General features: G+C 41.8%; 1 protein-coding gene across 6 annotated transcripts in view; it reads left to right on the forward strand.

Annotated features, from left to right (window-relative positions):
- LOC126425120 (mitochondrial 2-oxodicarboxylate carrier-like) overlaps positions 1–14,118 on the forward strand; it is a 102,148-nt gene that overhangs the window by 66,159 nt on the left and 21,871 nt on the right. For all 6 annotated transcript variants that reach the window (XM_050088054.1, XM_050088052.1, XM_050088050.1 and 3 more), the window contains 2 exons: positions 10,067–10,186; positions 13,793–13,974. In XM_050088054.1, coding sequence (XP_049944011.1) covers positions 10,067–10,186; positions 13,793–13,974 — 302 coding nt within the window. The remainder of the gene's footprint in view (positions 1–10,066; positions 10,187–13,792; positions 13,975–14,118) is intronic.

The raw sequence follows: 14,118 nt of genomic DNA on the forward strand, positions 1-14,118 counted from the left end.
AAAGTTTCTCTAATTTTCCTGTAGGCAGTATCTATGTTACCCCTAGTGAGAGATGCCTCTACATCCTCACATTTGTCCTCTCGCCATCCCTGCTTAGCCATTTTGCACTTCCTGTGGATCTCATTTTTGAGACTTTTGTATTCCTTTTTGCCTGCTTCATTTACTGCATTTTTATATTTTCTCCTTTCATCAATTAAATGCAATATCTCTTCTGTTACCCAAGGATTTCTATTAACCCTTATCTTTTTACCTACTTGATCCTTTGCTGCCTTCACTATTTCATCTCTCAAACCTACCCATTCTTCTTCTTCTGTATTTCTTTCCCCCATTCCTGTCAATCGTTAGCTAATGCTCTCCCTGAAACTCTGTACAACCTCTGGTTATTTCAGTTTATCCAGGTCCCATCTCCTCAAATCCCCAGATGCCAAGGTTGTATGGGAAGGAATGTTCGACATGGAAAGGATGGCAACTGTCAAAATGTAAGTACTGTTGTTTGTTGGTAGATTTAATGTGGACGGAAGTGTGTAGCTGGCCTTCAGTGAGGACGAGATCAACAGATGTCATCAATGTACCGAAACCAAACCAGGGGCTGATGACTTATGCATCCCAGGGAAGCCCCTTCCAAGCAACCCACGAAAAGTCTGGCATAGGAAGGAGCCATCTTGGTTCCCATGGCCGTACCCCTAATCAGTTTGTATGTCTGCCCCTCAAAGATGAAGTAGTTGTTTGTAAGTATAAATTTGATTAAGGTTAGTAGGAAGGATGTCATAGGTTTGGAATCAGTTGGGCACTGTCTGAGGAAATGTTCAGCAGCAGACAGACCATGTACATGGAAGATGTTGGTATAGAGGGAGGTGGCATCAGTGGTGACAAGCAAAGTGTGTAGTGGGAGTGGGACGGGCACGGATTTCAGACGATCTAGGAAATGGTTGGTATCTGATGTAAGATGGAGTTTTTGTACTATGGGTGGCAGGTGTTTCACTTAAGGCAGATATAGGTTTGGTGGGTGGTTTGAAGCAACTATACGACAGCCAGGATGATTGGGTTTGTGGATCTTAGGAAAAAGGTAAAAGATGGGGGTGTGTGGTTTAGGTGGCATGAAAAGTTCTATTGATTGAGGTGTTAGTCCTTGTGAGGTTTTAAGGAGGATCTGCAGGTCAGTTTCATCACAGGGATGAGATCTTGATGGCAGACGCAGTATGTAGAGTTGTCAGACAGTTGGCGTAGATCATTAGCATATTCCCTTTAGTCAAGTAACACAGTGATGCTGGGAGGATAATGATGGAGTCATCAGCTTTTAGGGAACATAGAGCCTGGAGTTCTGCAGAGGACAACCCCAATCATCCTGGCCCTCTTACAGTTGCTGGCTTCAAACCACCCACCAAACGTATATCTGCCTTAGTCAATCAACACCTGTAACCCATAGTACAACAACTCTCCTCCTAAATCAAAGATACTAACCATTTCCTAGATCGTCTAAAATCCATACCCATCCCACTCCCACCTTGCATGTCACCATTGATGCCACTTCCCTCTATACCAACATCCCACAAATACATGGGATGTCTGCTGCTGAACATTTCCTCAGTCAGTGCCCACCTGATTCTCAACTTTCGACATCCTTGCTACTCACCTTAATCAGCTTTGTACTTACCAACAAATACTTCACCTTTTAGGGGCAGACACACAAACAGATCAGGGGTATGGCCATGGGAACCCGAATGGCTCCTTCCTATGCCAACCTTTTCATGGGTCGCTTGGAAAGGGGCTTTCCTGGGATCAATGTCTTCGCCCCCTGGTTTGATTTAGATACATTGATGACATCTTTACCATATGGACTCATGGTGAGGCTGACCTGCTACAATTCCTGGAATCCCTGAATACCTTCTCCCAATCAAGTTTCACATGGTCATATTCTGAAACCCACGCCACTTTCCTTGATGTTATTCTCGTCGTCACAAGGCCAACTACCAACTTCCTTCCACATTAAAATACCAATAAATAACAGTACTTACATTTTGACAGTTGCCATCATTTCCATTTTAAACGTTCCCTCCCATACAGCCTTCGCATCCGAGGCAAACATATTTGTCCAGATGCAGACTCTTAACAGCAATATACCACCATTCTCAGCTCAGCCTTTACTGCACATAATTACCCCACCAGCCTAGTTAAAAAAGCAGATTACCTAAGCTGTCGCATCCAATCCTGATACTTCCGATCCCTCTGCAAAACAGCTTCGGAGCACACCATTTGTGATTCAGTATTATCCTGGTCTTGAATGTGTTAGTCAGCTACTTCGACAGGGCCATGATTTCCTAAAATCATGCCCTGAAATGAGGCCCATTCTGTCTGAACCTAGAATAGTTTTCCGTCGTCCTCCCAATCTCTGCAATATTCTTGTTAGACCCTATGCTCCTTCTACACCTATCTCCCTACCCTGTGGCTCCTACCCCTGTGACCACCCCACTGGAAGACCTGCCCTATGCAACCTCCTAACACCACTTATAACAGTCCTGTAACTGGCGAAACACATACTTTCAAAGGGAGAGCCACCTACGAAATGACACGTCATATACCAGCTGTTATGTAAACACTGTTCAGCCTTCTATATCTGCATGACTACCATCAAACTAGTAATTAGGATGAATGGGCATAGGCACATGGTATATACTGGGAACTCACAGTATCCTGTTGCAAAGCATGTTCTATGACATGACATTCATGACATCAGCACCTGTTTCACCACGCGTGCCACCTGGATTCTTCCCTCAGACACTAGTTTCTCAGAACTCCGCAGGTGGGAACTAGCACTACAACACGTCCTTGGTTCTCGCCACCCCCATGACCTTAATTTAGGTTAATTTCTTCCATCTCAGCTTTTCTTCACTTTAACTAGTCTTTGCTTCACTCTGTTTTAATTTCCTACATCTTTCATTGTTTTTCCTGTCTATTTTCCACTGCCCCCTCCAACCTCTGTTACGTACAATGCACTTAGCTTCTCACTCTTATTAATTCATGCACAATATTTTAGTAGTAATCTGTGTCTTGCATATTACCGTGTCTTCCATCTTTAAGGTCTCAGGTTTTCAAATCTCATCCGATACAGTCTTCAGCAATCAGTCTTTCCTTCTCATCTCGTACGGTAAGTCTCCCCTGACCCACAGTTCTGGGTGACTTTCCCAAAATCTAGCCTTTTTCCTAGACCTCTCCAGTCCTTTTTTCCTTCACCCTTCTTCCTTCCCCTTCAACCCTTCTGCCTGAAGAAGGAGCCACTGGTTCTGAAAACTTGCCAATCACAAGAGTTTTTTATGTGTGTGTTCTGCCACTGCTTAATGGATATTTAAACACTCAAAATATTGTGTTTACAGTATAATGATTCTCTCAAACATAACAGCTTTTCAAGTTATTTACTATTCTGTCAACACATATCAAAATCTCACTTCACTCCTAAAACATTACTCTTATAATTAGACAATGGAAATTTGCGGATGGAATAACGAAAATGTTATGAAAATAATAGATTGCTTCTCTATATATTGGAAATGTCGAGTCAAAGACAGGCACAACAAAATGACTGCTAAACAAGTAAGGTTTCGGTCAATGGCCAAAAAGTCTACTTCTAAATTAAGACAGACACACACACACACACACACACACACACACACACACACACACACACGTGAACCCTGTCTCTGACTGCCAAGGCACAACTGTGGGCAACAAATTACAATTCTAATTAGAAATTAGAAGAGCCAATGAAAATTTTGTGTGTTCATATCTGCACTTCTAGCACATTGTTGTTGTTCTGATCTTTAGTGTGAAGACTGATTTGATGCAGTTCTCCATGCTACTTAATCCTGTGCAAGCCTCATCATCTCTGAATAACTACTGCAACATACATCCTTCTGAATCTGCTTACTGTATTCATCTCTTGGTCTCCTCCTATGATCTCCCCTCCCCCCCTCCCATCTCCCTCTAATACTAAGTTGGTGATCCCTTGATGTTTCAGATTGTGTCCTATCAACCAACCCCTTATTCTAGTCAGGTCGTGGCACAAATTTCTTTTTTCCCCAATCCTATCAAGTACCTCATCAGTTACGCAATCTACCCACCTAATCTTCAGCATTCTTCTGTAGCATCACAAGTCAATAGCTTCTATGCTCTTCTTGCCTAAACTGTTTATCATCCATGTTTCATTTCCATCAATGGCTACACTCCAAGCAAATACTTTCAGAAAAGACTTCCTAACACTTAAATCTACATTCAATGTTAACAAATTTCTCTTCTTAAGAAATGCTTTTCTTGTCATTGCCAGTCTGTATTTTATATCCTCTCTACTTCAGCTACCATCACTTCTTACTCAGCCCAAATAGCAAAACTCATCTACTACTTTTAGTGTCTCATTTTCTTGTATAATTCCCTCAGCATCACCTGATTTAATTTCACTACATTCCATCACCCTTGTTTTGCTTTTGTTGATGTTCATATTATACCCACCTTTGAAGACACTGTCCATTCCCTTCAAGTCCTTTGCTATCTGTTACAGAATTACAATGTCACTGGCAAACCTCAAAGTTTTCACTTCTTTTCTTTGTTGAAAAGTGGAAGTGTAAAAAGTTCTAAGTGCCAAATCTCATATTTGCCAGGACATTCAGAAAACAGTGTATCTCTTCTTGCACGTAAATGATTTGTACAAAAATATAAAAAATAAAAAAATAATAATTTTGCAGGTAGGTTAGAAATTTAAAAAGGGAAATGGATAGGTTAAAGTTAGATATAGTGGGAATTAGTGAAGTTCGGTGGCAGGAGGAACAAGATTTGTGGTCAGGTGAATACAGGGTTATAAATACAAAATCAAATAGGGGTAATGCAGAAGTAAGTTTAATAATGAATAAAAAAATAGGAGTACGGGTAAGTTACTACAAACAGCATAGTGAACGCATTATTGTGGCCAAGATAGACACGAAGCCCATACTTACTACAGTAGTACAAGTTTATATGCCAACTAGCTCTGCAGATGATGAAGAAATTGATGAAATGTATGATGAGATAAAATAAATTATTCAGAAAGTGAAGGGAGACGAAAATTTAATAGTCATGGGTGACTGGAACCTGATGGTAGGAAAAGGAAGAGAAGGAAACATAGTAGGTGAATATGGAATGGGAGTAAGGAATGAAAGAGGAAGCCGCCTGGTAGAATTTTGCACTGTAAGTTAATCATAGCTAACACTTGGTTCATGAATCATAAAAGAAGGTTCTATACATGGAAGAAGCCTGGAGATACTGGAAGGTCTCAGATAGATTATATAATGGTAAGACAGAGATTCACGAACCAGGTTTCAAATTGTAAGGCATTTCCAGGAGCAGATGTGGACTCTGACCACAATCTATTGGTTATGAACTGTAGATTAAACCTGAATAAACTGCTAAAAGGTTTGCAGTTTGGTTTGGTGTAGATACATTGATGACATCTGTTGATCTCGTCCTCACTGAAGGCCAGCTACACACTTCCGTCCACATTAAACCTACCAACAAACAACAGTGCTTACATTTTGACAGTTGCCATCCTTTCCATGTCGAACATTCCTTCCCATACAACCTTTGCATCTGAGGCAAACATACACTTCTGGCCATTACAATTGCTACACCAATAAGAAATGCAGATGATAAACGGGTATTCATTGGACAGATATATTATACTAGAACTGACATGTGATTACATTTTCACGCAATTTGGGTGCATACATCCTGAGATATCAGTACCCCGAACAACCACCTCTGGCTGTAATAATGAACTTGATACGTCTGGGCATTGAGCCAAACAAAGCTTGGATGGCGTGTACAGGTACAGCTGCCCATGCAGCTTCAACGCGATACCACAGTTCATCAAGAGTACTGACTGGCATATTGTGACGAGCCAGTTGCTCGGCCACCATTGACCAGACATTTTCAATTGGTGAGAGATCTGGAGAATGTGCTGGCCAGGGCAGCAGTCGATCATTTTCTGTATCCAGAAAGACCCGTACAGGACCTGCAACATGCGGTCGTGCATTATCCTGCTGAAATGTAGGGTTTCACAGGGATCGAATGAGGGGTAGACCCACGGGTCATAACACATCTGAAGTGTAATGTCCACTGTTCAAAGTGCCGTCAATGCGAACAATAGGTGACTGAGACGTGTAACCAGTGGCACCCCATACCATCACGCCGGGTGATACGCCAGTATGGCGATGACGAATACACGCTTCCAATGTGCGTTCACCGCGATGTCACCAAACACGGGTGCGACCATCATGATGCTCTAAACAGAACGTGGATTCATCCAAAAAAATGACGTTTTGCCATTCGTGCACCCAGGTTCATCGTTGAGTACACCATTGCAAGCAGTCCTGTCTGTGATGCAGTGTCGAGGGTAACCGCAGCCATGGTCCGAGCTGATAGTCTATGCTGCTGCAAACGTTACCGAACTGTTCGTGCAGATGGTTGTTGTCTTGCAAACGTCCCCATCTCTTGACTCAGGGATTGAGACGTGGCTGCATGATCCTTTACAGCCATGTGGATAAGATGCCTGTCATCTCGACTGCTAGTGATAGGAAGCCTTCGGGATCCAACACGGCGTTCTGTATTACCCTCCTGAACGCGCCGATTCCATATTATGCTAACAGTCATTGGATCTCGACCAGCGCGAGCAGCAATGTTGCGATACGATAAACTGCAATCGCGATAGGCTACAATCCGACCTTTATCGGAGTCGGAAATGTGATGGTATGCATTTATCCTCCTTACACGAGGCATCACAACAACGTTTCACCAGGCAACGCCGGTCAACTGCTGTTTGTGTATGAGAAATCGGTTGGAAACTTTCCTCATGTCAGCACGTTGCCGCCAGTGGCACCAACCTTGTTTGGGGCCATGGTTTCCTTGTTTGTATCATCTTCCTGTCGGTTAAATTTCATGACTGTAGCATGTCATCTTCGTGGTGTAGCAATTTTAATGGCCAGTAGTGTATTTGCTCGGATGCAGACTCTTTACAGCAATATACCACCATTCTCACCTCAGCCTTTACTGCACGCAATTACCCCACTAGCCTAGTTAAAAAAGCAGATTTCCCAGGCCGTCGCATCCATTCCTGGTACTGCTGATCCCTCCACAAAACAGCTTCTGAGCACACCATTGGTGATTCAGTATTATCCTGGTCTGGAATGTGTTAATCAGCCACTTCAACAGGGCCATGGTTTCCTAAAATCATGGCCTGAAATGAGACCCATTCTGCCTGAACCTAGAATAGTTTTCCGTCATCCTCCCAATCTCTGCAATATTCTTGTTAGACCCTATGCTCCTTCTACACCCATCTCCCTACCCTGTGGCTCCTACCCCTGTGACCACCCCACTGGAAGACCTGCCCTATGCAACCTCCTAACACCACTTATAACAGTCCTGTAACTGGCGAAACACATACTTTCAAAGTGAGAGCCACCTACGAAATGACACGTCATGTACTGGCTACTATGTAAAGACTGTTTAGCCTTCTACATCAGCATGACTACCACCAAATTATCAATTAGAATGAATGGGTATAGGCACGGGGTATATACTGGGAACTCACAATATCCTGTTGCAAAGGATGCTCTACGACACGACATTCGTGGCATTGGCACCTGTTTCACCACGCTTGCCATCTGGATTCTTCCCTTAGACACCAGTTTCTTAGAACTCCGCTGGTTGGAACTAGCACTACAACATGTCCTTGGTTCTTGCCACTCACGTGGCCTTAATTTAGGTTAATTTCTTCTGTCTCAGGTTTTCTTCATTGCAACTACTCTTTGCTTCACTCCGTTTTAATTTCTCGCATCTTTATCAATTAAAGACATGAAGTCTGTAAATGAGTCAGCAATCATTTTATTTTTGGCACTTTTGTTTTCTCAAGTCTGTCTTGTTCACACAGACTTCTTTACACATTATTACCGGTTTCGGCTTATGGCCATCTTAAGATCTGTTGTAGATATAAATGTTGTTTAAGTGACCAGGTTCAATTAGTTAAGACTAAATCTATACATGTATTAGTGATGCATGAAATATAAAAATATAATATGTGTATAGCAGTCATACATACCGTTGAAATATTCTGATAAAAATCATTGTCAAGTTAAACATGTGAGTACATGGTAAATGCTGATAATACTCACATTGCGTCAGGTACTTAATACAAGAACCTAATGCCAGCAGAGGGCACTTCAGCTAGAGTATATAGTAAAACAGTGTCGCCAGTATAAAGATTAAAATGCAGTATGCACTGTCTTTAGTTAAAAATTTTCCTTTGGCTAAATGAGCATCTGACATTAAAAACATTTGCTGATATACTATATGTGAAATTGGACTCATACGTGAAATCCATAAAAAGCACAAATACTACACAATACAGCCCCTAGCCTGGGTAGGTAACATAAACCTTTTTTGAATGCCAATATAAAAAGTATAAAAATAAAAAATCACAACATCTTCTATCCTAAGAGATCAGTTAACAGTGAACGTAATCATAATACAATTAATAAAGTAGTGCCTCTTAGTTAAAAATAGAAAATCTATAATCAATATTATATTACTGTGTGGCATTGATTGCAAATATGTCATGGCTTCGCTGCATGACTTCCTTGTTTTCCTGTGGCTGAGCTAACGGAGGACGGCCCAGTCTCCTCGTTGCCAGCGGCCGGCACATGCCAATCTGCTGGGGTGCTCCACACTATTCAAACTAGTAGGTCTCTGAATTTATCAAAGTGAGCATTCAGGTTAAACTCCTTCTGTTCATTCAGCAGTAATTCCGGTTGTTGTTTTCTGTGCACATAAGTTTCCATTTCTTCGAGCAGGTTCTTAACTATCCCTTTGACGCCCTATGCAACACTTTCATATTACTGTCTATATATCCTACTGAATGTCTTGCTCTGTCCAAATGTGTAGCGAAAGCGCTCTTGTTTTGACTGTATGTATGTCCTCCAAAACGAGTGGAAATTTCTTCCTGTCTGACCGATGTTAAATCTATCACAGTACTGGCAGCTAATCTTATAAACACCAGATCCCATATATTTATTGCTGTAGTTGCCAACTTTGTGCCATAGCTTACAACCAATTGTACCTTTTGTCTGAAACCCAATTTTTATTTTTGTTTTTCCTGGAGGCCTGCGCAATTCTGTCGTAAAACGCGCGATTGTATGACATAACCACAAACATCTTTCATTGTCTTTCCTGTCTATATTTCACTGCCCGCTCCCACCTATGTTACATACATTGCACTTAGCTTCTCACTCTTATAAACTTGTGCACAATGTTTTAGTAATAATCTCTGTCTTGCACAATACCCTGTCTTCCATCTGTAAGGTCTCAGGTTTTGGGCATTAGCACACTTTTTGTAACAACAGATTGGCTGTACATGTATTTACTCTTGTAGGCCTAATATCTGATTTAACTGTGTGCTCTTATCTTTAACCTTTATTTGAAACTCCTTTTTCTGTCAAATGGTAGTTATGTTATCTAGCTGACATTGTATCTGTTACTGTATTTATAGTATGTCTTACTTAAACTATGTACAATTTGCCATTGAAATGCCCTTGTATTTATTGTAAGTTTAAATTGAAACCTGTACAATTTGACACGTTCCATATCCTTGTGATTGACTCACTAACTGGATCTACGGAACAAGAAATAAATAAATAAATAAATAAAATAAACAAATCTCATCCGATACAGTCCCCAACAATCAGTCTTTCCTTCTCATCCAGTACGGTAAGTCTCCCCTGACCAGCAGTTCTGGGTGACTTTCCCAAAATCTACCCTTTTTCCTAGACATTTCCAGTCCTTTTCCTTCATCCTTATTCCTTCCCCTTCTGCCCGAAGAAGGAGCTACCGGCTCCGAAAGCTTGCCAATCACAACAGTCTTTTATTTGTGTGTTCTGCCACTGCTTGGTGAGTATGGTGAGTAGATTTTTATGTATCCTATAAAATAATTGTATCAATAATTGATTGTTTTTGTGTTATAAATATTAATTAAGCACTCTCACATTCTTTGCAGGGCTATGGTGTGGAAGGCCTCAACAGGGGAATGTCTTCTACTATAATTAGTCATGGGATTTTCAATATGGTGTATTTCGGTGTCTTTAAGATGCTCAAGAGCCGTCTTCGACCATTTTCTGTAAGTTCTTTGTTTCCACATTCTCAGAAATCCTATGTGTATGAAAAATTTGTACAAATTTCCAAACTATTCATTAAAAGTTAATATAGTCAATAAAGTGAAAAGTCGAGCACATATATGGTGTGAATGTGGTGACAAATATTTATACAGTCTACATAGAATTGTAGGTAACATTTTAGATAATCAGCACTATGCAGCTTTCGTATTCTTGATAAATGATCCATTTGTAAAAACACCTATACACTTTATATAGATTATTTTTATTCTACTGGAATTTGGGACAAGACTAACATCAGGATTCCTAAACTGACAACAACCACATCCAAATTGCCATAATGTTTGTTCCAAGCAACTGTCAGTATTATTCTGCCAGGGGGTAAGACTTGAGAAATATAACTATGTAAATGTGTGGTAACTTGTTAAAACCACTATTTAGAACTAGCAGCTCTTTCTAGCTTTAGCAGAGGTCAACTGTACTGAATCCTTGCAGTCTGGTGTTCTGTGATCTACACTAATACAGTTCTCATCTTGGAAAAGAGGCACATGTAATAATAGTAGGAGGTGCAGGTAACATTTTGGACTGTAACCTCAATTAGACATCAGGCACGTTGCTGAGAATGCTGTGCACTAGTGTGTGGAGCGTTCCACTCTTTGAGAGGTATGGTAAACCCTGGATGAAAGGTGGTGGTGAGGGGATTACGCAGTGCTCAAATAAAAAGGTATGAAACATTGCAACAACCAAACCAGTTGGAATTTGCATATGCCTCTTTGGGAAAATGTAGTGAGACATCCAGGGGGACAAATGTAGTGCCCGCCGTGGTTGTGCACACACACAGACTCGTGACTGGTGAGAAGCAGGCAGTTGTATTCTGTCCATCTGGTCCGTCTGATGCGGCAGTGCGTGTGAGGACATTGTGGTGTTCACATTGCAAGATTCAGCGATTAAGGAGCAGTGAGGCAATATCAGATTTATCACTGTGAAAGGGGTTAAACCAGCCGATATTCATCGCAGGATGTCATATTTCCAGTCAGTGATAATCTTTAGTGGCCATTTTCTTGAAGGTAAGGAGTGTTTGAGTGACAGGCCAGGCAAACACGGTAATCACGGCCAAACTCATCGACAAGGTGAACAACTCGAGGAGAAGTGATCGGCCTGTCTCGATGCGAATGGTGATTGTGATGATGGGGAACAGTGTAGACGATCGTGCATGCCAGGTTGGGTTACCGGAAGGTGTGTGCACAGTAGGTTCCGAAGAAGTGTAACAGACCGCAGGAGGAGCTCCATATGGAGCACTGCAACACCTGTTCCGCTATCGTGAGGACCGTGCTTTCCTGGAGTAGATAGTTGCCAGTGACAAGAACTGTTGCCATCACTTCGAGCCATAGAGAAATCGGGACAGTATGCAGTCAAAGCATATGTCGTCACTTCCTACTAAAAAATTCAAAGCTGTGCCCTGACCAGGCAGGTGATGCTCACAGTCTTCTGTGACGTCAGAGGTCCGGTACTCATTGAATTCTTTGAGCACGGGAAGAGCCGTTAACTGTGGGGTGTACTGTGAGACAATCCATAGCCTATGCAAATCCGTTGAGACCAAAAGGTCTGGGCTGCTCGTAGAGGGAGTGATCCTGTTCCACGATAACACGTGTCCACACGTCTTCGAGGTCACACAAAGTGTAATGGCCAATTTTGAGTGGGAGCACTTGAGCATCCATCCTACAGCCCAGATGTGGTTTGCAGAGTATAGATGTACAGAGTGACAATCATTGAACAATATGAAAACAGAACGTAAATTAGTTACAAATTATGGCATGCAAACATGTTATTAACACATAAACATCACTACAGATATTCAGATTTTGGTTATGACACGTTCGATACACCTGCCACCATTGGTGACGATGTGGCGCAGACAAATAACAGAATTGTGCATTACCCGCCGAAGTGTCGGAACATCAGTGCTGTCGATGACCTCCTGAATGGCTGTTTTCAGTTCAGCAATGGTTTTGGGGCTGTTGCTGTACACCTTGGTTTTGATATAGCCCCACAAAAGGAAGTCGCAAGTGTTCAGATCCGGAGAATGTGGTGGCCAATCGAGGCCCATGCCAGTGGCCTCTGGGTACCCCAGAGCCAGAATGCGGCCCCGAAAGTGCTCCTCCAGGACATCACACACTCTCCTGCTTTAGTGGGGTCGGGCTCCGTCTTGCGTAAACCACATCTTGTCAAAATCGAGGTCACTTTGGATAATGCCGATGAAATCATCTTCCAAAACTTTCACATACTGTTCAGTAGTCACTGTGCCATCGAAGAATATCACACCAATTATTCCGTGACTGGACACTGTGCACCACACCGTCACCCACTGAGGGTGAAGAGAGTCTCGATTGTGAAATATGGATTCTCAGTCCCCCTAGTGCACCAATTTTGATTATTGACAAACCCGTCCAAATTAAAATCGACTCGTCGCTAAACTAAGCCGTATAGTGCATACTAATTCCCATCGTGCCCCGCAGCTGACCGTGCAGTTTGACATCCTAATGCAAACCATTCAGAAGTTATAACAATTTTATTTCATATAGTTCAATAATTGTCACCTTGTAGATGAAGATGCAGACGTGTCATCCTGCGCCTTTCACGTGCTTCCGTATGTTTGGTTCACTAAAAGAACATCTTGGAGGGAAGTACTTAGACTCGGACAACGAACTGCAGGACACAGTGGAGGACTGACTCCCATCACAGCCGCAGAAATTCTGGGAACAGGGAATCCTTCAGCTGTTGAAACAGTGTCTGATAGTTGTGTTTCAGCCTCTGGAAATTACTTTTGAATAAAGGCTTCAATTACATCCACAGTTTTGTTTTGTACCCTTCCTCTTTTAACACCCCTCATAAATTGACACATATACTATGCAACTGAGTGTTGGGCGCTGCATTGGCCACACCCGTGTGTAAACGTACCTCTTCCCCGAGTGATTTTCCAAGCTCTGCATCATATCACTCAAAGAGCGCATTCTCAGCATTGTGCTTGATGTCATCCTCTGATGTCTAATCAGGCTTGTGGTCCAAATTGTTACCTGGACCTCCCTCTGTTGTTACATGAGCTTTTTTTACAAGATGAGAGCTGTGACAGTGCAGAGCACAGAGCACCAGAACGTGACAATTCAATACAATTTATCTCTACTGAAGGTTCCAAATGATGGTTTTAAACAACAGAGGGTCACCAAACCTTTTTAGAGTAAATTCATCTGAAAGATGGAGCTGCAGAATAAGTATAGTTACAGCTGAAACAGCTACTATGACAACAAAACCAAAGATATTTCAGAAAGAGCTCCTCATACCCAATGAGAAGGATGGTGGAATTTTGGCAGACTTGTGTGTATATAATAGCATCACATGGAAAACACTGAAACTGAACATAAAATAAACATTTTATTTTTAAATCTTGTTTCCTTTTACAGTCTAAACTCTCGTAGAACATCCCTGACACACAATAACTACATTATAATTGCTATTTAATGGACTCAGGTGTGTGACATGTGAAAAACATATTATAATGAAAACAGACAGGATACTTGATGTAAGTGTTTGATCTAAGTTACTCTGTGCTGCAGGATGAAATGCTGTATCTGTACCACATAATGGGCATTGGCTTTGCAGCTGGTACGCTGGCATCCATAGCCAGTAATCCATTTGATGTTGCGAAGACTCGAATACAGGGCCCTCAGCCAGAACCCGGTGTCAGAAAATACCGGTCCCCCCTTGCTACTGTGGCAACTATTTACAGACAAGAGAGGTTTGTATTACAAACTATATTATTTATTCAGAGTAAGTACAAATTGTGCAGTTTTGAGGCTATATTTTCCCTAAAGCTGAATGTAAGTTTGTGGAAGGTTCCCCATGTGCAGTGTTTCATGCATCCAACATGTATGATCTCCTT

This window comes from Schistocerca serialis, chromosome 10, assembly GCF_023864345.2.
Source record: "Schistocerca serialis cubense isolate TAMUIC-IGC-003099 chromosome 10, iqSchSeri2.2, whole genome shotgun sequence".
Taxonomy (NCBI): domain Eukaryota; kingdom Metazoa; phylum Arthropoda; class Insecta; order Orthoptera; family Acrididae; genus Schistocerca; species Schistocerca serialis.